At 43.9% G+C, this 27484-nt stretch overlaps 2 protein-coding genes across 2 annotated transcripts in view; both read left to right on the top strand.

Annotated features, from left to right (window-relative positions):
- Positions 1–15241, top strand: part of LOC310794643 (eukaryotic translation initiation factor 2 subunit 3) — a 35619-nt gene extending 20378 nt beyond the window's left edge. The window contains exons 5-12 of the mRNA XM_083656633.1: positions 561–655; positions 4198–4356; positions 5210–5344; positions 5977–6071; positions 6531–6675; positions 7824–7993; positions 8878–9050; positions 14256–15241. Coding sequence (XP_083512759.1) covers positions 561–655; positions 4198–4356; positions 5210–5344; positions 5977–6071; positions 6531–6675; positions 7824–7993; positions 8878–9050; positions 14256–14319 — 1036 coding nt within the window. The 3' untranslated portion in view covers positions 14320–15241. The remainder of the gene's footprint in view (positions 1–560; positions 656–4197; positions 4357–5209; positions 5345–5976; positions 6072–6530; positions 6676–7823; positions 7994–8877; positions 9051–14255) is intronic.
- Positions 15242–16353: 1112 nt separating this feature from the next.
- On the top strand, positions 16354–27070 carry lrrc31 (leucine rich repeat containing 31; the record flags this gene model as incomplete). The annotated part of the gene is made up of 10 exons (XM_083631903.1): positions 16354–16415; positions 17446–17637; positions 18346–18489; positions 19672–19839; positions 22329–22493; positions 23433–23663; positions 24107–24274; positions 24851–25015; positions 25214–25369; positions 26682–27070. The coding sequence occupies exons 1-10, from the start codon at positions 16403–16405 to the stop codon at positions 27068–27070; spliced, it is 1791 nt and encodes a 596-aa protein (XP_083488029.1). The 5' UTR covers positions 16354–16402.
- Between the last annotated feature and the right edge of the window lie 414 nt (positions 27071–27484).

Below are 27484 nucleotides of genomic sequence, written 5' to 3'. Positions count from 1 at the left end.
ATGTCAGAGTTTATTAGCACACTTTGGAAATCGTCTTCATCCATATCAAACTCTTCAATTTCACCAGGTATATTTCCTTCAGCCATGGTTGAGCCATGGTGAGCTAGTTAGCTCCAGACCGATGCGGGCAGAAAAGATGGCTGACGGAGTGTTTTGATTTTGGAGCTGTGGAGGCGCGTGGAGGCCCCCTAGAGGCGGCACACACACAAAAGAGTTGTAGTTCCAATCGACAGCAGTTCCGCATGTGTACTGCGCGGCCGTGGCGCGGTCATGACGTAAAACGCGTTGGAGCGGTGCAGAGTGTATGGGAATGAAAAGGCAGTACAGTCAAGAGGGTTTACTGAGGGGAGGTAAAGGCTGCCCATCTACTCATACTACTGACATTAAGGATACAAATCTGGTTGAAAAGCGGTAAAGCCATCCTTTAATTTGACACATCGCTGCTGTCTGTCGTCAGTGTTGGTGGACTGTACATGGCCTTCTTCATGCCTCAGTGGGGTTTTGACACTAACAGCAGCCATCTGTTGGTCTCTGTCTGTCTCTCTCTGTCTCTCTCTCAGACACGTGTCATTTGTGGACTGTCCCGGTCACGACATTTTGATGGCCACCATGTTGAACGGAGCCGCCGTCATGGACGCAGCCCTCCTGCTAATTGGTGAGACTTCCCCATAACGACCTCTCTCTCCTTTTTGACAAGCTGTGTGAATAAGGGGCAAGCTATCGCTGGATTTTGATGTTAATAGTTAGCGGTATCTTGTCAATGACTAGCAGTATCTCCCCAACAAGTGTACTCGGATCTTCACTCTGTAATGAGCTTCAAAATGTCAGCACCTGGTTATGCAACAATAAGCTATCCTTGCACTTAGTCAAATCTGAATGTATTGTTTTTGGATCTAAGCATAAACTAAGGACCCAATCCAATTTTTTGGTAGAATGTAATTGTGTCATGCAGAGTCGTGTGTATATAGAAGAGTCGCGACATCTCCATTCACTCCAATGGACCAGTTTTTTACTCTAAAGAGTTCCAGGAAGTAAGGTCCTGGATGCAGCTTTATTTTAGCATTCAAAAGTAGACCCCTTCCTGGCTGTTCATTGGCTAATGAGTCATGCATTTTGGTCCTCCGTTGACACCACTCTCTCTCTAAATTGCTCTGGTGTCATGTTACAAGAAAAGTGTTGTCTAACGTATCTGGGAAGTCAAATAGATCAGTGTGTATGACGAGTGAAGTCATGGCCCTCTCTGTCATTGGGAAAATTAGTATTTGGCAAGAATACCTAAGTTCCTGGAAAGGAAGACAAGGAGGACTTTAGCTATGTCTTTAATTCAATGTCACTATGACTATACCTGTATATCCTGGTACAGTAGCATAACAAAAAAATCAAAAGGCAGGCTCCAAAAAGCCCAAAACAAACTAATGAGGGTCCTTAACCTCAGTCCAAGAACGCACAACTGGTTTTATGCTTACGTGAAATCGCAGAGGAGTCGCCGCAGCTGGCCGGCCTATCGGCACAGCTCGGCGGAGGGGGGCGTGCAGCTCCTCGAAAATGTGACTCTGCGGCGTTGATGTGATGTGACCAGCACGAGAGCTGTGATTGGCCGTTGCCTTGGGCCGCGCACATATCCGCTGACGTACTTGTTGTGAGGAAAGAGGATTTCCTCATTTAACAGTGCTTGTCCCTCATCTAGCAAAGCCTTCTGCAGGCTCACCGGAATGAGTTTTGAAATGGAGGGACAATAAAATGTCCCCCCACCGACATGATTGTAAGTTCTAAAGTAAACAACACGATAGCGTGATTATGTAATGGACATGAGTGTACCACAAGCCACCTAGTGTTCTGGAGGTGTACCGCAGCCAACGCGCCGAGTTACGTTCGAGTATGCGCAGTCTCGCTGTCCCCGCTACTCTGTGGCAAGGCTCCAAGTCGAGGCTGCGCAGAACCCTGTCAGCGCCTTTAACACATTCACTGCCAGCCGTTTTTTTTTACTGTAGGTAGCTTCTGCCAGAGGGTTTTTTTGAGGATTCTGGCTCATCTTTCAAGAGCCGAGGATTCTTTTCTGCTAAGATTTTGTGAACACAAAATATCTCAAAAGAACTAATAGAATGTGTGCTTTCTCTGTCTAAAAGAGTTAGTTTGTAGAGTTAGTAGTTATGTAGATATTAGCCGTTGAGTACAGCATGGTTTCAGCGTCTGAGACTGAAAGCTGAGATAATCGCAGTTTTGTGAAATTCAATCAAACAGGCAGAACAGTCACTTTAACCATTTACATTACATTACGTTACATTACGTCATTTGGCAGACGCTTTTATCCAAAGCGACTTACAATAACACATTTTCTGTCAGCAATAGAGCAATCAACTATGGAGCACAGTCTATGACAACTACAACTTCTGAAGGAACAGTGGTACAAGTTTAGGTTAGTGGTACAAGGTTGGTTAGAGTTTTTTTTTTTTTTTTTTTTTTAATAAGGAAAGAGAGAGAACGAAGTTAGATCAAGAAGGGCCCAGATGGAGCCTGAAAAGGTGAGTCTTTAGTCTTTTCCGAAAGATCGGCAGTGATTCAGCAGTCCTGACCGAAGGTGGAAGCTCGTTCCACCATTGAGGTGCCAGGGACGAGAAGAGTCGAGATCGGGATGAGCGACTTTTGAGTCCCCGTAGAGAAGGAGGGGCGAGGCGACCTGCACTGGTGGAGGAGCGAAGGGAGCGCTGAGAGGTTTGGAACCTGACCATGGATTGCAGGTACAGGGGAGCTGACTGGTGTACTGCCCTGTAGGCCAGTACCAGTGTCTTGACTTTGATGCGGGCCGAGATGGGAAGCCAGTGGAGCTCCTGGAAGAGGGAGCTGACTGGATTTATTTTTGGCATCAGTGAGACATCAGACATCTAAACAATATAGTTCTGAACCCCCTCTCCTTCAAACTCCTCCCTCCGTGGACGTGTCTCTGGTGGCTTTCAGCAGCGTTTGTCACAAGCGAGTTTCTTCTGCTGCTGCTGCTGCGAGTTTGAGCAGCCTCCCTCCCTGGCGGCCCCCTCGTCGGCGAGTCTGGATGGGGCTGCTCGTTTCTTGGGTTTTCGGTTGAGAGCTTTGATGAAGCTTTGTGCGATTCTAGGCTTTATGCTGCGTGTTTCAAAGTGTGTTTTGCACCCAGTCTATTTTTGGAACCCCCCACCGTTGTGCGCCCGTGTGCACCAGCGCGAAAGCGTTTTCGCCTACAGTATGAGAATGAGGCTCGTTCGTTTTCGGTTGTGAGCTCAGCTGGAATGAAGCTGCTTGCGATTCCTTTCTGCTGGTGTTTCAAAGGTGTTTCAAAGTGTGTTGCACCCATAATCTATTATGCAAATTTGCAATCCCCCACCGCCAGCTCCCAAGCGCGAAAGCGAAAGCGTTTTCGCCAATCCATTTTCATGAGAATGGCTTCCTCACACTGCTTTTTGCTTGGCTTCCTCTAGTCTGGAGAGCACTGTCGCCACTTAGTGGGTCGGTGGAATGGGTTGTACACGTTCGGTGGCTCCAATATTTATATAAGAGATGTAAAAGGGTTAGATCAACGTCCCACCGTCAAATTTTTTTTTTTTTTTTTTTTGACGTATCAACTCGTCTTTGGCAGTCAACCGTTGGATTTTTTTTAACGTATCAACTCGTCAATGGCAGTGAACGTGTTAAATTGGCTCCCCGTTGAAAGCAGAGTACAACAGCTGAAACTTATCATGGTCTATAAAATATTACATGACCTTTGTCCTAATTATTTCACCAAGTACTTTCCAGTATGTTCGAGACATTCATAGCCGGAACACAAGAGCTAGTGTAGCAGATAAGTACAAAGAAGTAAATTTCTCTATATGGGGGGAGAGGAGTGGAACAAGATCCCTAATGAAATTAAGTCTGCTAATTCTCTGAGTGGTTTTAAAAACCTTCTGAAGAAATTCTTATTGAGCAAACTAGAGTAATACGCGAGTCTCCCGGTGTTATGGTATGTTGGTTTATGTCTCCTGTTCCTCTTATCCTTGATTGTTCTGCATTGTTTCTCTGATGTTATGTGTTACTGTATGTCATGTTTTTACAAGACCAAGGACCATGATGGAAATAAGTGTTCGCACTTTTCATCTCATCACTTGGATGTTGTCATTCATTATCAAGAATAAGTTCATTCATTCATTCTGACGTCTCGTGTGGTCCCTCTCCTGTGTGGTCGGGCAGCGGGTAACGAGTCGTGTCCTCAGCCCCAGACGTCGGAGCATCTGGCTGCCATCGAGATCATGAAGCTCAAGCACATCCTGATCCTGCAGAACAAGATCGACCTGGTGAAGGAGAGCCAGGCCAAAGAGCAGTACGAACAGATCCTCGCCTTCGTACAGGGTGAGCAGTGTGTGTGTGTGTGTGTGTGTGTGTGTGTGAGTGAGTGAGTGAATGAGTTATGGCCCTAATTTGTCATGTTTGTCATCTAATTTGGTTGAACTATATTGATTTGGCCGAGTGTATCTGCACTGTAAACACTGAGATTCATTGGGGGTTCTTTAGGATCTAAAACACCTTTAGTGTTTCTCACTCTGAAAAATAATCAAAAATATCAAAGGTGCTTTTACGAACCCCTGCATGTTAGAGGATTGTGATATTACAATCAAGATGCATGACTACTTTAATCTGAGAAAACCTGTAAATGTTCCTTAAAGTAGTTGCCATACTAGTAGTAGAAAGTAGTTGCCATACTATTTTCGTAGTGTTTTTTTATTACCTTTATATGACTGAGCACAGGGAGTCAAGTGCATGTACTCATTCACTCTCCCCACTGTTTCTCTGAAGATGATGTGATGTGTGAAATCCTTTTACATGCTTGTACATCAAAGCCTGTGCCGAGGGGTGCACAGCTGGCGTGCAGCTCCTTGAAAATGTGACTCGACACAGCTGACACGAACAGCGCAAGTATAATATGTAGAATGTAGATGGGGAGATAACAGGACAGAGTCAAAGCTATTAGAAACTACCAAGTATATGCACTACATTCTCTCCTTGGGCTAACTTCTAGTCATTGAAATCCTAGTGAAATCACACAATTTACACATTTTGCTGGGGACTCCCCTGCGACCCCTCGTCAAGCTGACGTTGGAGGTTGGACTATATGGGTCTAGCTGCCACCGGCAAGGCTCCAAGTCGAGGCTATTGCACAAACATGTTTTCCGCTTACCGTTTCCCCGCTGCTCTCCTGCCTCAGGCACGGTGGCAGAGGGCGCTCCCATCATTCCCATCTCGGCCCAGCTGAAATACAACATCGAGGTGGTGTGTGAGTACATCGTCAAGAAGATCCCAGAGCCCATCAGAGACTTCATCTCTGAGCCCAGGCTCATCGGTGAGAACGCATACACACAGATCTCACTACACGGAAATCTGGAATTTCACAGGCAATATTAGGAAAAAGGAAGATTCAAGACAGATCTCTCATTACAAAACTTAAGCATTTATTTATTATGCAAGACATTAGGCAGTAACATCTTTTTAAAGGTGCTACCTGAAAAGATTGTCAGTTTGTGAGTCAAATCTGGTTTTGTAACCATCATGGATGATCCAGTCTCTAGTGTCTGTCAGCTGCTTTCTGTCGGAGGGGTTTAGTTTTTGTGTCCTTGTAGAATTTCTGGCATGTTCATCCCCAAACTATCCCAGCAAACATGTTAGGGAAAACTGATTGCAACAGCAAGAGTGTTATACTGTAGTTCTGCTTACATCTGTATGGGTTTTAACAATCGTCTGTGCTGTTCACTGGTCCCTTACAGCTGCTTTCTGCCAGCAGACATTAATTTGTTACCTCCTAGTTGTTTTGAAATTGTCACTTTTGGAAAGAAATAGACCTCTGCAAACTCTCCCCAATATGCGCATCTTATCTCAACTTGTTCAATGAGAAAAGCGGCTTTGATCTTTTCTCTCTCTCACTGAAACATGCCGATTGTGTGTGCATGTTAATGTCTTCAAACTTCTACCTTTCAGTCATCCGATCATTTGACGTGAACAAGCCTGGCTGTGAAGTGGACGACCTGAAAGGAGGAGTGGCAGGAGGCAGCATCCTGAAGGGCGTGCTGAAGGTAGGGCTTGTTTTGGCTTTTGGGAGACGCCTCGAAATAAAAAGTGAAATGTGTGCAGAGTTTGAGACGAGCAGGCTAGGTAGAAAAATGTATGTATTTTCTTGCGGTTACTTTGTGTGTCTTTTCAACATCGATGTCATTTCATATTTTCTCAAATAAGGGTTTATAGAGTAGAAGTGAACAGAATCCAAAAAGTCAAGCATGAGCAGCAGTTGAAATATGAGCACGGTCTGTGGTGTGAATAGAGTACCGCAAGAAGAAGTCCGGAAACATGCATTTACCGGTAACTGAAATTCCCATACAAAAATCCCTTTGCCTTTTCCCCCTCTGAACCAGCAGCACAGGGACTTCTGGGTAAACCTACAAAATATGTCATCCATGCGGTACTCCTATGTATCGTGACTGGCACACTGTACCAAGTGTCTGTCACACTGTACCAAGTGTCTGTCTGTCTTCCAGGTGGGTCAGGAGCTGGAGGTGCGTCCAGGCATCGTGTCCAAGGACCACGAAGGAAAGCTGATGTGCAAACCCATCTTCTCCAAGATCGTGTCTCTGTTCGCCGAGCACAATGACCTGCAGTACGCTGCCCCCGGAGGCCTTATCGGTACGGCCGCATTTACTTTAATTTATTTTTGTGCGTGAGCTCTGGCTCGTCTGTGATGGAGAGGCAGAGAAATTAATCTTTGCTCAAGAGGACTTTTTTGTGTGACACCAGCCAAGAGGTTCAAATCCAGCATAATGAATAACTGGACTTCACTGCACTTGCAGTCTCGAGGACTTTGAGTGTGATGTAAGAAATACCCAATTTAGCCATAGCCGGTCCTTATTCACAAACATTTCTATATTTGAATGTGTGTATAGCCTATATGTTGTATAGAAAGGAAGGCCTGTCGGGGCGTCCGGGTAGTGTAGCGGTAGATTCCCTGCCTACCGACACAAGGGTCACAGGTTCGTGCCCCTCAGCATGGTCGTGCATCCATACAGGCAAAACTGGCTGTGTCTGCGGGGGGACGCCAGATTAGGGGTATGTGTCACGGACTCCCGGTCGCTGCACTAGTGACTCCTCTGGTTGATCTGTTGGGGGCGGAAGGGAACTGGTGGGAATAGCGTGATGCATGGTGCTACGTCCTGCCGTTGAAGCTCCCCGCTGTCGGGTGAAAAGAAGCGGCTGTGCATGTGTCGGAAGCATGGTGCTAGTCTACGGCTCTCCCCAGATCGACAGAGGGTGGAGCAGTGGCCGGGGCAGCAGGGGGAAAATTGGCCAAGTACAATTGGGGAGAATTGGTGGAGGAGGGGGGGAAATAAAGGCCTCTATATCAGCGGCTTATATAATGTCACTGTAAGTACGACTGAAGTCTACCAGGGCTCAGTGCACAAGTCTGGAGGGTGGACGGAGGGTGTATATTTGGATTGAGCATAACTGAGCCTTTGTCCCACTCAGCCAGTCAGAGCCCTGAAGCCCCGCCCTGCTGTGATGTGACGACGTTTATATCAAACAGCCCCACTGCACTCAGAAACAGAGCTGAGCAGCTCACTTGTTTGCTTGTTTAGTCAAAGTTTATTACTGTAATACGTGCCGCATGTCCAAATCCCACACTGTACGTCCTTGGGTCCCCAGCAACACACCCGCCACATGGTTCTCGAGATGTGTGGAGGACAAACATACAGTTTAGCTTCTCTCTCCCTTCTGTCCTTCCTGCTTTCATCCATTGTTGTTGTCCATGACTTAACTGTGTGTGTGTGCGCCTGCAGGTGTGGGCACTAAGATTGACCCGACGCTGTGCAGAGCTGATCGTATGGTGGGTCAGGTGCTGGGAGCCGTGGGAGCACTGCCGGAGATCTTCACCGAGCTCGAGATCTCCTACTTCCTGCTTAGGAGGCTGCTGGGAGTCCGTACAGAGGGAGACAAGAAGGCCGCCAAGGTGAGCAAGGCATCCTGGGAAATGTAGTCGGTCAGTCAGTCAGATGTTTTTTTCTTCTTCATTTTCAACATGCTTTCAGTGGAGAAATGGGTCTTTATTTCATTCTTACTGGCATTAAAAATGTTTTGAAGAGTCTTCAGGGTTCCCATGGGTCCTTGAAATTAGGGATGCACGATATATCGGCAATCATATCGGTATCGGCCGATGTTAGTCATTTTTTAACATATCGGTCATATCGGTATCGGTCAGATGTTGCAATGTTAATATCGGTTATCATTATCAGCCAAATTCTTCACATTGATATGAAATAATGCAGTAAATCTATGATTTATGGGCTTTTCCAAAGGCTTTGCAAATAAAGAAATGCATAACTTTTTCAAATTCAGTGTTAACATGTGTTTTTCAGTATGTACAAAATGTGATGATCATAAAAATTTGGTTTTATACAGATCATATCGACATCGGTAAATATCGGTTATCGGCCATAACAGCAATGTTAATATCGGTTATCGGCATCGGCCAAAATTTTCATATCGGTGCATCCCTACTTGAAATCCTTGAAAATTTGAGAATCAAGGCCTTGAAAGTTTTTGTAAATGGACATAATACACATGGATCCTTGAAAGTACTTGAATTTATATATTTTGTGCAAGAATAGAAATTGAAGTTTCTTAAACTGGTACACACCCTGTTGTATCAGAAATTAAATGGTTTTTACTTTTCAAATCCAGTCTCATTTTTATTTACTACAATACACTCATCCACAGTAGTGAGACTCAGATTCAACAAGGACCTAAATTATGTTTTGGGCTGATTTCTTTTTAAAAGATGGTTGGATTAACAAAGAGCATGTGATATCATCCTGTGTGTTTTCATCCCTGCAGGTCCAGAAGCTGTCAAAGAATGAAGTGCTGATGGTGAACATCGGCTCGCTGTCGACGGGCGGCCGCGTCAGTGCCGTCAAGGCCGATCTGGCCAAGATCGTCCTCACCAACCCGGTCTGCACAGAGGTGGGAGAGAAGATCGCTCTGAGTCGCCGAGTGGAGAAACACTGGCGGTAAGTAAGAGTCCTAATGCCTCCCAAATGGAAGGCAGGGAAATGTTTTGGCCAAAAGCCACTTGACTTGTCAGAGCTCTGAAAATGTCATTTGCAGACTTTGTAAAAGGTTGTTCTTTATGGTCTTATGCTCATCAGATGTAACGCAAACTTTAAAAAAAAGAAAATCCAATTGCTGCCCATTTTCCTTATAGGACAGCATACCTATGATTACGAATCTTTGATATCTGTCCATTTTAACACGTTCACTGCCACTGACGTATTAATACGTAAAAAAAAATCCAGCGGTTCACTGCCATTGACGTATTAATACGTCAAAAAAAAATTAGTATTGGACGTGTACAACGTGTACAACCCATTCCACCGACCCACTAAGTGGCGACAGGGAAGGAGGAAGGCAAGCAAAAAGCAGTGTGACGAAGCCATTCTCATGAAAATGGATTGGCGAAAACGCTTTCGTTTTCGCGCTGATTGCTGGCAGTGCGGGATTGCAAATTTGCATAATAGATCACGGATGGAACACACTTTGAAACACGCAGCATAAATATGACCAGAATCGCAAAAGCTTGATCAAAGCTCTCAACCAAAACTCCAAGAAGCGAGCGAGTCCAACCAGACTTCCTCAAAGAGCGGCCGCTCAGACAGGCACAGCCGCACAGCAGCTGCAAAGCAGTGAGACTGGTGACAAGCTTGTGACACGGCCGCTGGCTGCAGCCAAGAGGAACGCCCACGGAGGGAGGAGTTGGAAGCAGAGGGGAGTTTCCTGCTGTTATGGAGGAAATTACTGTTCAAAACTATTGTTTAGGTCTTACTGATGCCAAAAATGAATGGTTAAAGTGACTGTTCTATCGAATTTCACAAAAAGCCATTTATCTCTGAATAATTTTTCTGACGCTGAAACCATGCTGTATTCAACTGCTAATGCTTACATAACTACTAACTCTACAAACTAACTCTTTTAGACAGAGAAAGCACACATTCTATTAGTTGTTTTGAGATATTGTGTGTTGACAAAATCTTAGCAGAAAAGAATCCTCTGCTCTTGTAAAATGAGCCAGAATCCTCAAAAAAAAAAACTGGCAGAACCTACCTACAGCATTGAAAAAAGGGCTGGCAGTCAATGTGTTAAAGAATTTATCTTTAAAATCTTGGATTGTTCAAATACTCAGAACTCAGTTTATGTATCTCTTACTATTTTTATTGATGAAATCAATTGAGCAGGGTTTAAATCTCTTTAGTTAGGGGCTCACCTGGTAGACAATAGGGCTGTGCGGATTCACTTATCTCCCGATTCGATACTATCACGATACTTGGGTGCCGATTCGATATATCTTGCGATTCTTAAGTATTGCGATTCTACGATTATTGCAATTCGATATTATGATTTATTGCGAGTTTTGTTTCTTTTTTTCTTTTCTTTTTTCAGGTTGTTTGCTTTTTTACACTAGATTAGAACATGGGAAAATTGAATCACTTCTAGAGACTATATTATATCATGAGTAGGGCTGGGCGATATAGTTGAAAAGTATATTGATATAAAATCTTTCATATCAGTCTATATTGATAATTATTGATAATTTGAATTACCTGTTTTTATTAATAAAAAAACATGAGAAGAAAAAGGTTGCATTTAGCCACTTTATTTTGAACCACCTTATTTTCAAGGCACACAGGTAGGTCTAATTTGTCACACACACACATACATGCTCTGAGTGCAACTGCAAGCATTATTTACAGACATGGTGACATTTTACTTTGATGACAGCCTAGCGTTGCCAGCCTTCTAAAAAAACGTTTGGTAACGTGTATTTCAGGGTTGTAGGGTTAACGTTAGGTGAATCAGAGGTGTGGAAAAGCCTGGGTTTTGCTTTGACTTGCTTAACTAATATGCCATAGGCTTATGTAGGGCTGGAGGGCGACCGCGCTGGAGGGCGACCGCGCTGGGGACCGCGCGCCGTTAGTTGGGCGAGAAAAAGCCTTGCCTCGCTGAAAATGCGGTACATTTCTCCATATCAGTTGTATATACCCATCAAGACTTCGCCCAAGCAGAAGACATAAAGTCATAAGCTGTGTGCTCAATAGATGACACAATGAGTTATTCCTCTGCCAAAGTACAAGTAAAACCTTTCCAACACATCACAGAAGGGAATTGAGCTGCGGGCTGCCCCGCAGCTCAATTCACTGCAAAGTAACGTTGCAGACGTCCGTATTTGTGAAATTGGTGTCTTAACATTAACGTTAATTTCCCGGGCGCTTATTAATAGAACACATGTTAACACGTTACGTTAACACGAATTGAAACTCGCCCACATTGAATTCTTTGTAACGCCCGGTGAGATCAAACGAGTGGCGGAGGACTAAAATGCGAGACTCGATCATTAGCCAGGAATGGGGCTCGCGCTACTTTTGCATGCTAAAATAAAGCTGATAATGTACAATTTGATTCAAGGGGGGAAAAACCCTTTCAGAGTACAACACAAACTGTCTATTTTGCTGCAACTCGACAGTGCTGCATCCAGGAAATGTCGGGACTCTCGGCTCTGGATCAAGGGATATGATTAGTTGTGTGTGAGTGGGGGCGGGTGCACTCGGAGTTTGTCTGTTAAATGATTGGCTGTTTCCGCGTCACTTGTACTAACAAGGTACATGATTGGCTGTATGAGCCATGGAGCAGAGGGAAGCACTCTAATGTGCTGGATGAAAGTGGTAACATTTCATACATAAACAGAAAAAATGCGATTATCGATTCTGCAATAATAGATCGATTAAAAAAATCGTGACATTAAAAATCGCGATACTTAACACGTTCACTGCCAATGGCGAGTTGACTCGTCAAAAAAAAATCCAACGGTTGACTGCCAATGACGAGTTGAGTCGTCAAAAAAAAAAAAAAAAAAAAAAAATTGACGGTGGGACGTGGATCAATGCCCCCCACGTCTCCTATAAAAATATTGGAGCCACCGAACGTGTACAACCCATTCCACCGACCCACTAAGTGGCGACAGTGCTCTCCATTCTAGAGGAAGGCAAGCAAAAAGCAGTGTGAGGAAGCCATTCTCATGAAAATGGATTGGCGAAAACGCTTTCGCGCTTGGGAGCTGGCGGTGGGGTTTTGCAAATTTGCATAATAGATTACGGGTGGAACACACTTTGAAACACGCAGCATAAATAAGACCAGAATCGCAAAAGCTTCATCAAAGCTCTCAGAACCCCAAGAAACGAGCGAGCCCATCCAGACTTGCCCAGCGGCCGCCAGCAGACAGGAGCAGCAGCAAAGCAGTGAGCCTGGTGACGCGAGGTTACAGCAGCAGCAGCAGCAACAAGCTTGTGACACGCCCGCTGCAGCCAAGAAGAACACACACGGAGGGAGGAGTTTGAAGGAGAGGGGTGTTTCCTGCTGTTATGGAGGAAATTACTGTTCAAAACTATTGTTTAGATGTCTGACGTCTTACTGATGCCAAAAATGAATGGTTAAAGTGACTGTTCTATCGAATTTCACAAAAAGCTACCGTATTTATCTCAGCTTAAATTTCCAGACGCTGAAACCATGCTGTATTCAAGTGCTAATGCCTACATAACTACTAACTCTACAAACTAACTCTTTTAGACAGAGAAAGCACACATTCTATTAGTTCTTTTGAGATATTTTGTGTTCACAAAATCTTAGCAGAAAAGAATCCTCGGGTCTTGAAAGATGAGCCAGAATCCTCAAAAAACCCCTCTGGCAGAAGCTACCTACAGTAAAAAAAAAACGGCTGACAGTGAATGTGTTAAGTGAATCGATTTTTTCCCCCACCCCTAGTAGACAATGACTTAGTGCTTCACGCGGTTCGAATCTGGCCCATGGTCCTTTGCCGCATGTCATCCCCCCTCTCTCCCCACCTTTCCCGTCTGCCTACTGTCCTATCAAATAAAAGCAAAATGCCCCAGCTCAAACATCGACTTGGACGCAAGGATGAACTGATTCCATTTTGGTTATCAAAGGTCAAGGTCACTGTGACCTCTCGAATGCCATTTTCAAGCTTGTTAACGCGATATCTCAGGACTGTCTTGATGGAATTTCTTCGAATTTGCCTCAAACGTCACTTGGATTCAAGGATGAACTTATTCGATTTTGGTGGTCAAAGTTCAAGGTTACTGTGACATCACGACCGCTCGTTAACGTGAGATCTCAGGAACGCTTTGACGGAATTTAATCAAATTTGCCTCAAACCTCCACTTGCACTCAAGGATAAACTGATTAGACTTTGATGGTTAAAGGTCAAAGTTCAAGGTCACTGTAACCTCACACACCCAATTTCCAAGCTCTGTAACGCAACATCTCAGGAGTGCCTTGATGGAATTTCCTCCAATTTGCCTCAAATGGCGAATTTGCGTTGCGGTCGTTAGTCACTAGTTTATTTTAATGATAAAAAAAGCTGTTCCATCAGCACCACAGAAATCAGCAACTAAAAGTGAGGGGCTGTCTGCAATAGGCTAATTAAAGCCCCATTCAGCAACTTTTCCAAGTTTTCCTATTGGAGAAACTGCGTCCTCTGCGTGCAATAGTATCGATATCGCCGTTCAAAGTCAACAGAACACAGCGCCAGAAAGCTCTATGTACATGTTGTGACGTCGGGTACTCACCACGTGATGAAATAATAATCCATAGTTACATGAAAGGCCATTTTCATAGCAAATCCACACCCGAGTTACTTCCTTGTATTCATGAACACAAAGCTGCCGCTGTACAGCGCATGCGCGCATCTTGCCTCCGGGACACAGGCACACAACTGCTTAGTCCCAGGAGAGGCCTTTAGAGGGCGGTGTGTGACTAATAGAGGTGACATTCTCCCTGTTACATGTCACTCTACCATCCTCAATGACTAAAACGCTGCTATATTAAGGTGAAAAAGTTACTGATTGGGGCTTTAACAAATAATTGATTACAAATTAAATAACTATCATTCAACAATGGATGAGATGGAGAAATGCATTCTCATACATGATGACTAGAAATAGCGTGCGCTCATTTCTAGCGTGACTCACGCAGCTCGCTCAACAGCATGTGCAGTTGAGCATTTGTGCACCGCGCACCGACCCCCAATACCTTCGTGGCCCACAGGTGCTCTAGTGCATTTTGGTCAGACAGAGTTTTAATGGTTGATTGCACGCTAAATCGATTGGTATGGCATGTTTATCTGACTCTTCTCTTTCCTCTTTCAGTCTGATTGGCTGGGGCCAGATCAGGAGGGGCGTGACCATCACACCCACAGTGGACGACGACTGAGACGAACAAACCAGGACGTTTGCCTCGCCGCGGCGATGCTCCCATCGGCCGGACAACACGACCATCACACACTCTTTTCGTACAGGAGGACAGAGGGGAGGGAGGGACACAGACACACAGGAACAGCTCAGTAGAGGAGAGGAGGCTTTTAGACTAACACCACCCTCCAGGCGGCCAGAGGCTTATTCAGGCTGCTGTTCTGACCTGTCATATAGTTCATGTTAGCAGGTGCTGCCGCTCAGGAATAGAGAGCCAAAGTCACGACAACTTCCGTTTTAGGCATACGCACAAGAGGTTTAATCCGCCCTTGTTTTTTCCATCTACATTTTGTAAAATGCTTATAAAGTTTTGCTTGGTCAAACCAAGCGATTCAGCTATTTGGAATCACCAGACACCATTGAACATTTCACTCAGATCAAAACGTAAAAAAATTGGGTATTTTACAAAAAATGTGGGGGGAAACATATTGTTTTGGTCTTTCGTGATTCAAAATATAGTTAAATCGCTTGCTTTGAACAAGTAAAACCATTTTTATAAGCCTTTTATTAATGTAGATGGGAAAAAGAATGGCGGATGAAATCTCTTGGTGCGTATGCCTAAACCGCAAGTGGGCATGACTTTGGCTCTCTATAAGCCTTTGTTCTGGTTTCTACATCACAGGGAGGGAGGGGTGCAGTGCAGAGGTAATGCTGTACTGTACAGCTTTCGGTCAAATCTAATAAAAATACATTTGGAAGAAATGTTCTCTTCTTTGGGTTTTGCTTTTCGGTTGCTATTTATTTGAAAATGCATTGTTGCAGCTAATAATGTAATAACTGTTTGATCATTTTTAAATGTCACTCTGAATGGGTTGAAAATGTAACAAAACCGTAGCCTGGTATCCAGCCCCTATGAAGCACAGTTTTCAGCACTTTTTGAATTTGCATGGCAATTCGAAGTGCTGAAAATTGCGATTCATAGAGGCTGGATACCAGGCTAATAAAACCTGTTAAAATAAAATGAATTTTTGCAGATAATAAAATAAAATCACATTGTTACATTTACTGACAAAGCTTTATCAGCAGAGTATAACACCTGTAAGAATATGGACTGATGATGTAATAACACCATGCATAACAAAAATGTTATAGCTCGAGTTGTCACATTGACAAAATTCTGATATTTTAAAATGGCTTTATCAAGTAGGCCTATGTGATTCCCGACTCATTCTGAGGGACATTTTTATGGGTTACAATATCCAGCATCACCCATTATATTTGTTTTGAAAATAAGCAAAGGTAGCCTAATAGTTGACAGGTAGCATTAAACCATTTATATCCGCCTTAGAATATTTGTTCGTTTTCTTGTGTGAGTCCGAGTCCATATTGGAAACCTTTGCTTCAACATGAACTTAAAAATGTTCAATGTTCTTTATTAAAAGTTGTAATTAAGTAGCCTACCCTATTGTAAAGTAGCCTATTGAACTTGCATTATAGCCTAATGTCCCAGTTGGTTTCCTCAATATGAAATAGGGCGCGGGAGTCCATAGCATAGGTTCAACATTTAGCAGCCAGTGATGTATGGCTGAGGCCTATTTACCAAAGGTGTTGCAGCCGTTATAGATCCATGGTTGTACCAGTAGCACTTCCGGGATGATGCACCTGACGACCACGGGACATGACGCCACGCAGGTGTCCAACTGCTACAGTAGTCTCACTGCTTGCTTGAGCTACTTTACAGGTAAATAATTTTGTTTTGTTTTTAAGTCTCAGATATCCGCACTAGTGTGGCATTTACAGCCGCGACCCGATCAAATCACTACCGTCTTCAGAGGCGCCCGGACGATCCTGCCAATGAAGCATGATAAACTGATTGAATATTTTGTGTTAAGCAGCTGATGTGTCTGTAGGCTACTCTATAGGCTATCTGACCAGCTGTTGTGTATGTAGGCTATCTGACCAGCTGTTGTGTATGTAGGCTATCTGACCAGCTGATGTGTCTGTAGGCTATCTGACCAGCTGATGTGTCTGTAGGCTATCTGACCAGCTGATGTGTCTGTAGGCTATCTGACCAGCTGACCGCTCAACTCTCCAGCTGCCCAAACATGGAGTCTGCAGGTAAGAGTAGGCTAGTCATCTCACTTTTAGAATGACACTTTGCAGTTAGGCTTACACACCCGACAAATATTACATCAGTAGCCTAAATGTATAGGCAAGATCATATTTTCCTATCTAGGCTATTTAGATAACCAACCGACTGAAAGCATTACATATTTAGGCTACGAAGCAGGTGATGAGAATTTCGTTTGTATTCTTGCCGTTTTTTTTGATAACATAGGAAGTAACTAGTAGCCTACATTACATTTATTTACTTTTTGTATCGCTTTGAACAGCTTTATACATTGTCATGTTTTAAAATCTAGTGAGCCCCGCTTATAGTAGCCTATTATCATCTTTGTCTTTGTAAACTTTTTTTTAACCTTGTGTTGTTTCATGTGTACAAAATTGTCCTTTTTACAGTCGCTTATATGTCCATATTTGTATTATCTTAATGTTACTGATGTAAAATTCTGCAGCTGTTTGAGTAGCTACCCTACTGCAAGCATCAAAGTCAGTCACCTATTTGTATAGGCTATTTCCCAACCTATTTACAAATCTATGAATCAGATAAAGATGCTAAAAGCTCAAACTCAATACAGGAAACATTGCACATATTTGCAGCTGACATGCTTTGCATCATTGCAGAATGTGTTGCATCTGGTCCATCAATACTGCATTCACATCACATGAATGAAACCCATGCACATGCGTCCTCTTTGGACAGGCAACTGTTTTAATATCTATATAATTCACTTCTAAATTATACCAGAAATTATATATTTTTGTCTTATCACACCCCCAAAAGCCTAATAACACAGCCAGAGCGAGTGTTACTCCAAATGCTATACATTTTGAATAAAAAATGATTTACCTTTAGTTTAGTTCAAACAATATATTTAAAGTACAGATAATTGAAAAAACAACTGTACAATTAATGCTTTGAGAAGTACCGTAAATTTGCTGTAATTTTGTCCTATCAATCATTTTTTAAGAGATGTCAGTCAAAACGTTGGAATGAAACTCTTCTTCTCTGCCTCTCATTGGTCAGATGGGCAGCGGGGGCGGGACACAGTGGGCCAGAGGCGCTCCCCACTTGACGTCATCATAAACCAGATCCGCAGGAAACGCTCGGCCACAGAAAGGAAGCTGTCCATCCGATTCCTGTCCCGCCCCTCAGAGCGCGGAGGGATTCCTGAAGACAGAGAGACAAAAGAGGAGAGAGATGAGAGAGACAGTTCAGGTGAGGAGGGAGAGACTTCAGGTGTGGAGGGAGAGCGTTCAAGTGAGGAGTGTTTGTTAAATGGGCCTAATGGTTAAAAGCATGCTATTGCCATATCTTTTGTGTCAGGTAATGATGTCATCTTCAATAGTACAGCAGTCTAGGTCTAGGTCGTGTTGGTGTGAGTTGCCGAGTTTTGAAAATATCAGGTGTAGAAATGTCTGCCTTCTGAATACAATGGAACTGAATGATTTCTGGAAAGAGACATTGCTGTAGATTTTTTTTCTTGCGCTTTGAGCACCATGTAGCCGTGCCATCCAGTTCCATTGTATTGGAGAGAAGGCAGACATCTCTACGGCTGATATCTCCAAAACTCGGCAACTCACAACAAAATGATCTACAGGGATAAATAGCACTACAGGTGAGAGGATTTTTTTTTTTTTTTTTTTTTGTGAACTGTTCCTTTAAGTTACTGAAAACCTAAGGAGGACACTTGATTGATTAATTGATTGATGGATTTGATTGATTGATAGTTGAGGAAAGAGAAGCACTGTAAAACATGACGAGGACGATTTCAACTCGACAACATAAACATTCTAAATTGCCCCCAGCTTACTTCCTGTTGCAGTGTTTGCTAATACAATAACTGACAGGACATAGCGAGGTTCCAAACTGTTCACTAGCAACACCATTCCATGAAAAGCATCTATAAAGTGCTGGGTGTTCCAGGAGTGGGGACGCCCGGAGAGAGAGAGCGGGACGGCGGCTGGGGCAGAGTGAGTGTCTTCCTGCAGAGGCTCGGCAAGAGAGCCCACAGCACCAGCCTCTGTCTACCCCACTGTGACCTCACTGCTACTGACCTGCTGGAACTGGGTGAATACACATGCAGACGCACACACACACACACACACACACACACGCGCACACACACATAGAGAAGTGTCTAAAGTGAGTAGGGTGACCCACTGTTCACCCGATGAATCACTGTTGTAATTTTTCCTTTCTGTGGATCAATACAGTAGTAGGGTTAGACCAGGGGCAACCTCTGCGGTTGAAAGATGAAGCCAACATGCATTCTTTCGAATGGCCAGCAGGGGGCGACTCCACTGGCTGCAAAAAGAAGTCTGATCGAAGTCAATGGGAAAAGGACCCTACTTCTCACTTGATTTATTATCAGTAAACACTTTCCTAATGAGTTTATGGTCTCAGTCACTAGTTTCCAGTCTTCTTCAATACAGCATCATGTTCATTTAGAAAATGATGGTTAAATTTAGAGTAAAATAGACAATAAAGCACACTATGTAATTTGTGATATGGATTCCCCTGAGTCTGCAATAAAGAATCAATCATCAATCTATGCTTTGGGGCACGATTGACAGGTTGCCTGTCGAGTGATCGCGCAGCTCGCTAATCACAGACCAATAGCAGGCAGCGCTGCGGCACTTCTCGTCCAAATATGGCCATTTCTGGCAAAAAAGAAAAAAAATGGGACAGTAAAAAAGCCAAACTCGAGGCTTAAAAATGGGAGTCCACAAATCAATGGGTGACGTCAGTGGTGCAGATCGAATGAATGAATGGAGAGGCCTGGGCGGAGCCTGATGTGCAGATGGTCGGGCGTTGTCTCCTCAAACAGACAGTTGGCTCTCGCAATTTTCAAATGCTTCCACCTAAAATGTCTGTACATCAAGCTGAGAAAACTGGTCAAAACAGAAAGGGAAACTCATCGGCATTGTGACATCACTGATGGTGTCATCAGTGATGTCATAAGACACTCATGATGTCATCAGTGATGTCATAAGACACTGATGATGTCATCAGTGATGTCATAAGACTGATGGATGTAAACATAAGGGGCACACACACATGCGCATGTAAACTTAAGGGCAATAACATTTTGTGAGCAACACACAAGCGCGCGCCAATAGAGCAGGTGAGGCCACGCAGCAGCCGAGCTGCAGGGCGAGCATAGGAATCGAGCGCACATAGCGCACGAGATGCCTAGTTCAGTGAAAACTGTCTATACCGTTTATGGTCTGTCCTCTTCTCTGCCTTCAGCCTCTGTGCTCCACTGTCTGCCTCAGCTGGAGGAGATGGACTTCTCCTGGAACGATCTGATTGGTGGATCTCTGCGGGCGCTGACCTGTCACCTGCAGCCTGTGGGTGGGGTCAGGACCCTGAGGCTCTGCAGCTGTAGGCTGAACACTGATGACATCACTGCTCTGGGTGGGGCTAAACACTGATTTTCTGTTCAATTTTCTGTGCATTAGCTATTTTATTAGGGTTAGGGTTTTATGCATTTACATTTTTATTTGATGCATCTCATCATTCTGTCATTTGCCACCACGCTGTGTTTTGTTTAGATAAAGAAAAAAACATTGCATGGATGCAACTGGGACGTATCCTCAGTGATGTACCCTGGGGTCATAGGATGTTTCGGGTCTCGCAACATCATACACCCTCGCCCAGGTGACCCAGCCGGGGCTGGCCAAGCCCCAACTTACGTCCCAGTAGCTACCCACGGTCAGCCCTCTAGGAAGGGTCGAAGGTGGTCACGTGGTCAGGGCCACTAAATCCGCTGCTCCGGAACTACTCTGCCCATGTGCACATCCAAAGGGAGGTGCAGGTCACAGCAAGATAAATCCAAGGGACTCAATAAAACAGCAGCTAATCAGGAACAAGTCCATAATGTAGACCGCACACTCCAAAGATGATGACCAAAATTTGTCAAAAAGACTTGATTTATTGAGAACGCGTTTCGCAGACGTGCTTCATCAGGTATATATATATATATATATATATATGTAAATATGTATATATGTATATATATATATATCCCCCCCCCAGTTTGCAAATGATGACAAACACACATTATAATATATTATTTTGCAAACGGGTATATATAACCATTCCCACTTCCCTCCCATCCATCGCCCCATTTTCCCCCACCACCCCGATGCCACCAACCCCTCACAAAACAAAACAAAAACACAGAAAAATATATATATACATACATACACACCCACATGCACATGTGTGCATACTACAGTATACATACATACATACATACATACATACATACCCACATGCACATGTGTGCATACTACAGTATACATACATACATACATACATACATACATACATACATACATACATACATACATACATACATACATACATACATACATACCCACATGCACATGTGTGCATACTACAGTATACATACATACATACATACATACATACATACCCACATGCACATGTGTGCATACTACAGTATACATACATACATACATACATACATACATACATACCCACATGCACATGTGTGCATACTACAGTATACATACATACATACATACATACCCACATGCACATGTGTGCATACTACAGTATACATACATACATACATACATACATACATACATACATTACATACATACATACATACATACATACATACATACATACATACATACATACATGCATGCATACATGCATGCATGCATGCATGCATACCTACATACATAGGAAAGGAAAAATAAAGTATATTAAAGGTGTGCATCTCAGACCAGTAAACAAACCATTATAAACTTGACCCACTGATTATGGTCTTAATTCCTCACGTCCTCCTCTTGTTGGAGTAGTTTATCAACATTGCCATTAGTCTCAAGAAAAGAAAAAAAAACATCTGTACATCGAGCTGGGAAAACTTGGTCAAAACAGAAAGGGAAAGTCATCGGCATTGTGACATATTATATATACAGTCAATGCATATTATAGACAGTCTAGATGTGTCTCGTGTTTTCAAGAGGAAGTTAATCACAAAATAATTTCAATCTCAGCATGGCTGATCAGATCGCAATCCGTCCTGAATGTCTCTTGGGGGCATTTACACCTGTACTTAGTGGTCAAGCACTATCCGATTGCAATCTGATCACAGAAAACGCATGTTAGTGCCAGGTGTAAATGTGACGCCCTTGTGTACGCAGATGTCAAATATGGTCTGACAGAGAAGTCTGGAAATTTGAGTCTGGAAAAGTATGACATTTTTAATGCCTCAGACCCCCATCACTGCTTACTAACACTAAGTCAAATTCCTCGTATGTAATCTGATTACCTACTGTGGCAATAAAAGTGATTCTGATTCTGATTCTGATTGATGAGAATATCTGAGAATATTTTTTATTGCCAGATCTGATTTTGTCCAGAAATACATGACTATCTGTATTGTAGGAGGTAGGGCTGCACGATTATGGTCAAAATGATAATCACAATTATTTTGATCAATATTGAGATCACGATTATTTAACACAATCACGCTTTGAATTTGGGAACATCATGCATTTATTGAACTTAAAAAAAGAACACTGTATTTCTTTACCAAGGAAGGTTTAAAAATAAATAAAACGTGCCGGCTCTCTGTTCTAGACTCGAGCTAAAACGATGTCACGCACCACAACGTGTTTGGGCTTTGGAGGAGGAGTGGAGGCGGGCACTACTGCAAGCTTTTTCTTGTTTTCATGATTGTGGGAAGGCAAAATCTTGAGCAATTGTAGGTGTGAAGAATTATAAGAGAGAAAGCAGTGAAACTATTATTGAAACAGTCAATCTAAAATGACAAAATAATGAAGTTAAACAATTCATCAATAGGCAAATAAACTTCAAGTTCTTTGGAATGAGTCGTGTGTGCGTGTGTGTGTGTGCGTGTGTAGGTGAGGCTCTTGCGTGCGTCCCCCTCTTGGAGATCCTGGACTTGTCGTGGAACGGCGGCATCGGGGGCGGGGCTTTGCATGGCCTGCTGGGTAAACTCTGCCCCCCACTGAGGGAGCTCCACCTGGTGTCCTGCCAGCTGAGCGCCGCGGATGCTGCGCAGCTCGGTAACACACGCACCAGTGATGTTTTCTTCATGACTGCAGCCACACTGGTGATGCAGTAGCTTGTCAAAATGTACATAATAGTCCAGGTATTTTACAAAGAAATTTGGGTCAATCAATCAATCAATACATTTTATATTTATATAGCACCAAATCATAACGAGTTTTATTCCAAAAGGCTTCGGAGGACCTCGCATTTGGGGATATTTTCTCCCCCGCAAGATCCTAGAAGACTATTATCTCTTATCTCTTTAGGTGATTTGTGAAATCACCTAAATATGATCCTCTTTTTTAACAATATAGCTAAGTCTAGTGTTGTAATTTATATTTACACCTACTGCAACATGAGCAATGGAAAAATGCTCTGATTTCTGAAGAAAAGTAATAGGAGTTAATTTCATGGGGACTTTAAAGAGATACGGCAGCATTTTGAGAGTTTCACCTATTTGCCATATTGCCAATTGCCGAACTAATGTGGTGGAATCAACGTTACTTCCGCGTTTGCCTGAGGTGCATGCGATGTGTGCAGTCATCAGACTTCCTGGTATGTATTTACTTCGAAAACGGCCGTTTCTCGTAACATTGGATTATTTCATCACGTGGTGTGTACACGAGTCACAACATGACATGTACATGTGAGTGTTTCTGGCGCTGTTGGAATGTGTATTTTGGGTAACTGAACGGGGGTAGGCAGCTATACCATATACTGCCATTGTAGTGCTAAGCTCACTAGCAGTGAGGGGTGTACCGCACTTTGTACTGCACGCACAGTGAAGATAAAGGCATCTACATCTAGTTTTAGTATCGGCAATATGGCAATTAGCAAATAGACAAAACTCTAAAAATGTTGGCATATCCCTTTAATGCTTTGCAATAGCTTCTGTATGATCTGGTCTGTGTAATACTGGCTGTGTCCTCTGTCTGTCTGTCTGTCCGTCCCAGGGGGAATAGTGGCGTCCCTGCCCAGACTATGTGTGCTGGATGTGTCCTGTAACTCGCTGCTGACAGAGGACCCGGATTCGGAGCCGGAGCAGGTCGGGTCCGGGGCATGGGGCCAGCCGGTGGGGTCCGGGGGTTTTGCTCAGCTGGCCTCCTCGCTCTCTCACGCCACCTCCCTCACCATACTGAGATTGCAGGCCTGCGGGCTGACGCCAGGCAGCCTCCACGACCTTGGTTTGTCATTTCAACCCACATATGAAATGCCATCTAGCAGTGGTGGAAATAGCACCATTCAAGTAGATGTATTGTTAATAATTTGTTAAACTTTTGCTTATGGAGAATTACAATTGCCCTTGTAAAAATATACTTTAGCATCAGCATTTTTGGCTAGTTTGGACGTAGTTGTGTCACCCGCATCCCCAAGTATGAACTAGTTCTAAAAGAATGGGAGGACAGAGTTCAAACTGGATTCTAAAAAGTAACACAAATGCATGCCATCCCATACTAGACATACAGTTGTGTTTAAAATGACAGATCCTTCCAGTGCAGGCACCCACTATAATTCAGTATGATATGGGATAGCCATGTCAGATTCTGTGCATTGGTAATGACCTTAAATGCAAATATAAGATGTCCATGAGGTGTCAACCCAGCCTTGATTACCCCGTCTCATGCAGGTGGTTCGCTCCGTTACCTCCCCGCAATGCGTGAGTTGGACCTGTCCTGTAACAGAAGCGTATCTGGAGGACTGTCCCAGCTCACCTTCCACCTAGCTCACCTCTCACACCTAGAGAGCCTGGACCTTCACCTCTGCTGCCTCACACACACCGACCTGGAAGACCTCAGTGAGTGTGTGCTTTGACAGAGTAAATGTACCTACAGCAGGAGTCAGCAAGTAGCAACCTAGTGCGCAATTGAGATTTTTTTGTAGAAATGTTGAAGTGCCCTGTCAAATTACCTACTTCATAGCCATTTGCAATTGCGCGGCATGTTATTTAGGATATTTACAGTAGTGACCCACTCTCTGCCTCTGATTGGTTGCCTTCCATGGCAGCAGCAGAGTAATCTAGTAAGACGCCACTCTCTTCTGCTGCTGCCATTGAAGGCAACCAATCAGAGGCAGAGAGTGGGTCACTACCGTAAATATCCTATATACAGTACATGGCTCTGGGTAGCAGAAAGAGATGAAAAATGCTAGCGTGGAAGACAGAGATTTTGTCCTGATTTTGGAAGGAATAACGTAAATTTTTGATGTGCGAGTCATTAATCTTGGTGTGGCACACTGCAAAATTGAAAATGGCACTTCATATCAAAAAGGGTGCTGACCCCTGACCTACAGTATATGTATGAACTGAACTGAAATTAATTGAATTGAACTGAAATGATAGAATCATCAGGTAAGCCTGTTGTCTCATCTCCAGTCCAGGTGCTTCCTACTCTTCCTGAGCTGACGCAGCTGGATGTGTCGTCCAATCAGGAGGTAGGGGGCATGGTCCACGCTCTAGTCTCCGCCCTCCCACTGACACGGATGAGACAGCTGCCACTCAACAGCTGCAGCCTCACTGATGAGTCCTTCACTGCACTGGGTACCAGATACTACTGACCTGATGTTACTACTACTACTACTCAAAACGATTAACAATATTCAAGTACTTTTGTGTGTGTGTGTGTGTGTGTGTGTGTGTGTGTGTGTGTGTGTGTGTGTGTGTGTGTGTGTGTGTGTGTGTGTGTGTGTGTGTGTGTGTGTGTGTGTGTGTGTGTGTGTGTGTGTGTGTGTGTGTCAGCCCTGGCTGTGCCATACCTCAGCAGTGTGGATGTTTCCTGGTGTAAGGTGGTTGGCGGTCGCTTAGCGCTGCTATTGGACGCTTTGCAGCCATCAATCATCCTGGAGCTCCACCTCAGCAGCTGCCAGCTCACCACTGATGACCTGCATTACCTAGGTAACGCACGCGCACGCACGCACGCACGTACGCACGCACACACGCACACACGCACACACGCACACACACACACACACACACACACACAAATGTCAAGTTTAATTGTTGCATGTCCAGTATGCTTGAATTCACTTCAATTCAGATGAAAAATTGTTCTGACATTTACAACATAGGAGACATTGATTTGTTTTGAAGTTTTTGTCTGGTGTTCAATATGATTTATGTAGATAGACATCTTGCTCCTACTATCACTGTATAGATGAAGATTGTTCTTCACAGCCACAAATACAGAATATGTAAGATGATTGGCAGGGTTCCTACATGCTTTCAATTTTAAAATTCCATATTTTTCCAGGCAGACTCCATGTTCTTGAATGGATTGATATTGGTGGGTATTTGATGTAATGCATGCTGACAGCAGCTGGGCAATAAGAGCATCCCTCTATCTGTATTATATGATCTACTATATTATCTTCACATCAACAAAAGCTGTGGACTCAAAGTGGGTCTACAACAACATAAAAGCTAGAATTATGTTTATGTATGAAGATTCAAGATCAAGATTCAAGATTCAATACTTTATTGCCATGTCAACAGAGTTGATTGGAATTTGTTTCAGTGCAGCTCTAAAAAAACAGACATAAAAACAGACATAACAAATCACAGATTCAGACACAAAAGAGAATAAGAAAAGTGAAAAAAACACTACATAAAATATGAGAGAGGCTGAAATAGATCAATAAAGTGCACAGTTTTACAAGCAGCATTTGTTCATAAAAGCAGTATCGAGCTGCCTACAAAGTGCAATTCAAGTTCAAGTTCAATTCAAGCCTACGGATTTAAGGTGCGATTTAAGGTGCGAATGCAAAGAGGGTCAGAGTTCAGGAGGCGAACCGCCTCAGGATAAGTGCTGTTCCTGAGACGGGAGGTCCTGCACCTCAGAGACTGAAGCCTCCTACCTGAGGGCATGAGTTTAAAGAGAGAGCTAGCAGGGTGGGAGGGTGAAACATTTTCCATGGGCTACTTTTCCAAACATTTTTTCAAATTCCCACCAAACTATTCAAGACCTGGAAATGATCCAATTCATTTTAATAATTTTCCAGACTTTGAGGAAGAGCAGTCTGCTCGAAACGTTAAGAACAGTGCAATAAATCTTTTCACTGGAGCCCATGCAGTGTGCGAGCTGTTTTATTTATTCACTGTTCCAGCCTCTCTCCAGCTCTGCACCTGCCAGATTCGACCTGGATGTGCGTGTTTTTAACATTTCTCTAGGAACCCTGTTAACCCTGTTGTCTTCTTCCTCCCTGTGCAGCTGCAGTGTGTAGACGCGGCTGCCTCTCCTCTCTGCGTCTTCTAGATCTGTCCTATAACGGCGGGGCGGGGGAGTCCGGCTTGGCTGCGCTGTTGGTGGCTGGAGGCCTGGGCTCGCTGGAGGACCTGGACCTCAGCCTGCGACCTTCGACCTCAGCGTCCGGCGCCCCCTGGCTGCCCTCCCTGCTCGGTGCCCTGCCGCGCTTCCCGGCCCTCGCTCGCCTCGCCACGCAGCGCTGGAGCTTCGGCTGCCAGGCCCGGGAGCAGCTGAACCACTCCCTGACCAAGAGGGGCATCCTGTGGGAGTGTGACCCACCCGCGAGCGCCATTACATCATCGTCTACACCGACCGATCAGGGCGGGCCAGAAGAGAGCCGCCCTGAGGAGTGATTAGATCATGCCTCTTACTGACTTTTTCCTCTTACCTGTAGTGCTATTTATCCATCTAGATCATTTTGGTGTGAGTTGCCAAGTTTTGGAGATATTGACCGTAGAGATGTCTGCCTTCTCTCCAATACAATGGAACTCATACCTGCTAACATTGAGCTGTGAAAGAGAGGGAGATTTTCTGGGATATCGGTGAATGGCCTAGTCTCAACGTCCCCTGCACCCCCTTATAACCCTACACCACAAATGAATACAATAAGGATGTAAAGTAAATAACTTTAAATTTGTCTTAAATTCATAGCACACAGTAAAATAAATAATAATAAAATAAACTTACATAATGTACAAAAGATGTGACCAAAAGTCAAGATCTAAATTTTCACCATTTTCATCTCTGCCTTGCCAGCTTCTGACACC

The sequence above is a fragment of the Poromitra crassiceps genome (genome assembly GCF_964638095.1).
Source record: "Poromitra crassiceps genome assembly, chromosome: 2".
Classification (NCBI taxonomy): domain Eukaryota; kingdom Metazoa; phylum Chordata; class Actinopteri; order Beryciformes; family Melamphaidae; genus Poromitra; species Poromitra crassiceps.
The sequence above is the reverse complement of the archived record's forward strand: the minus strand, read 5'-3'. Positions and strand labels throughout refer to the sequence as shown.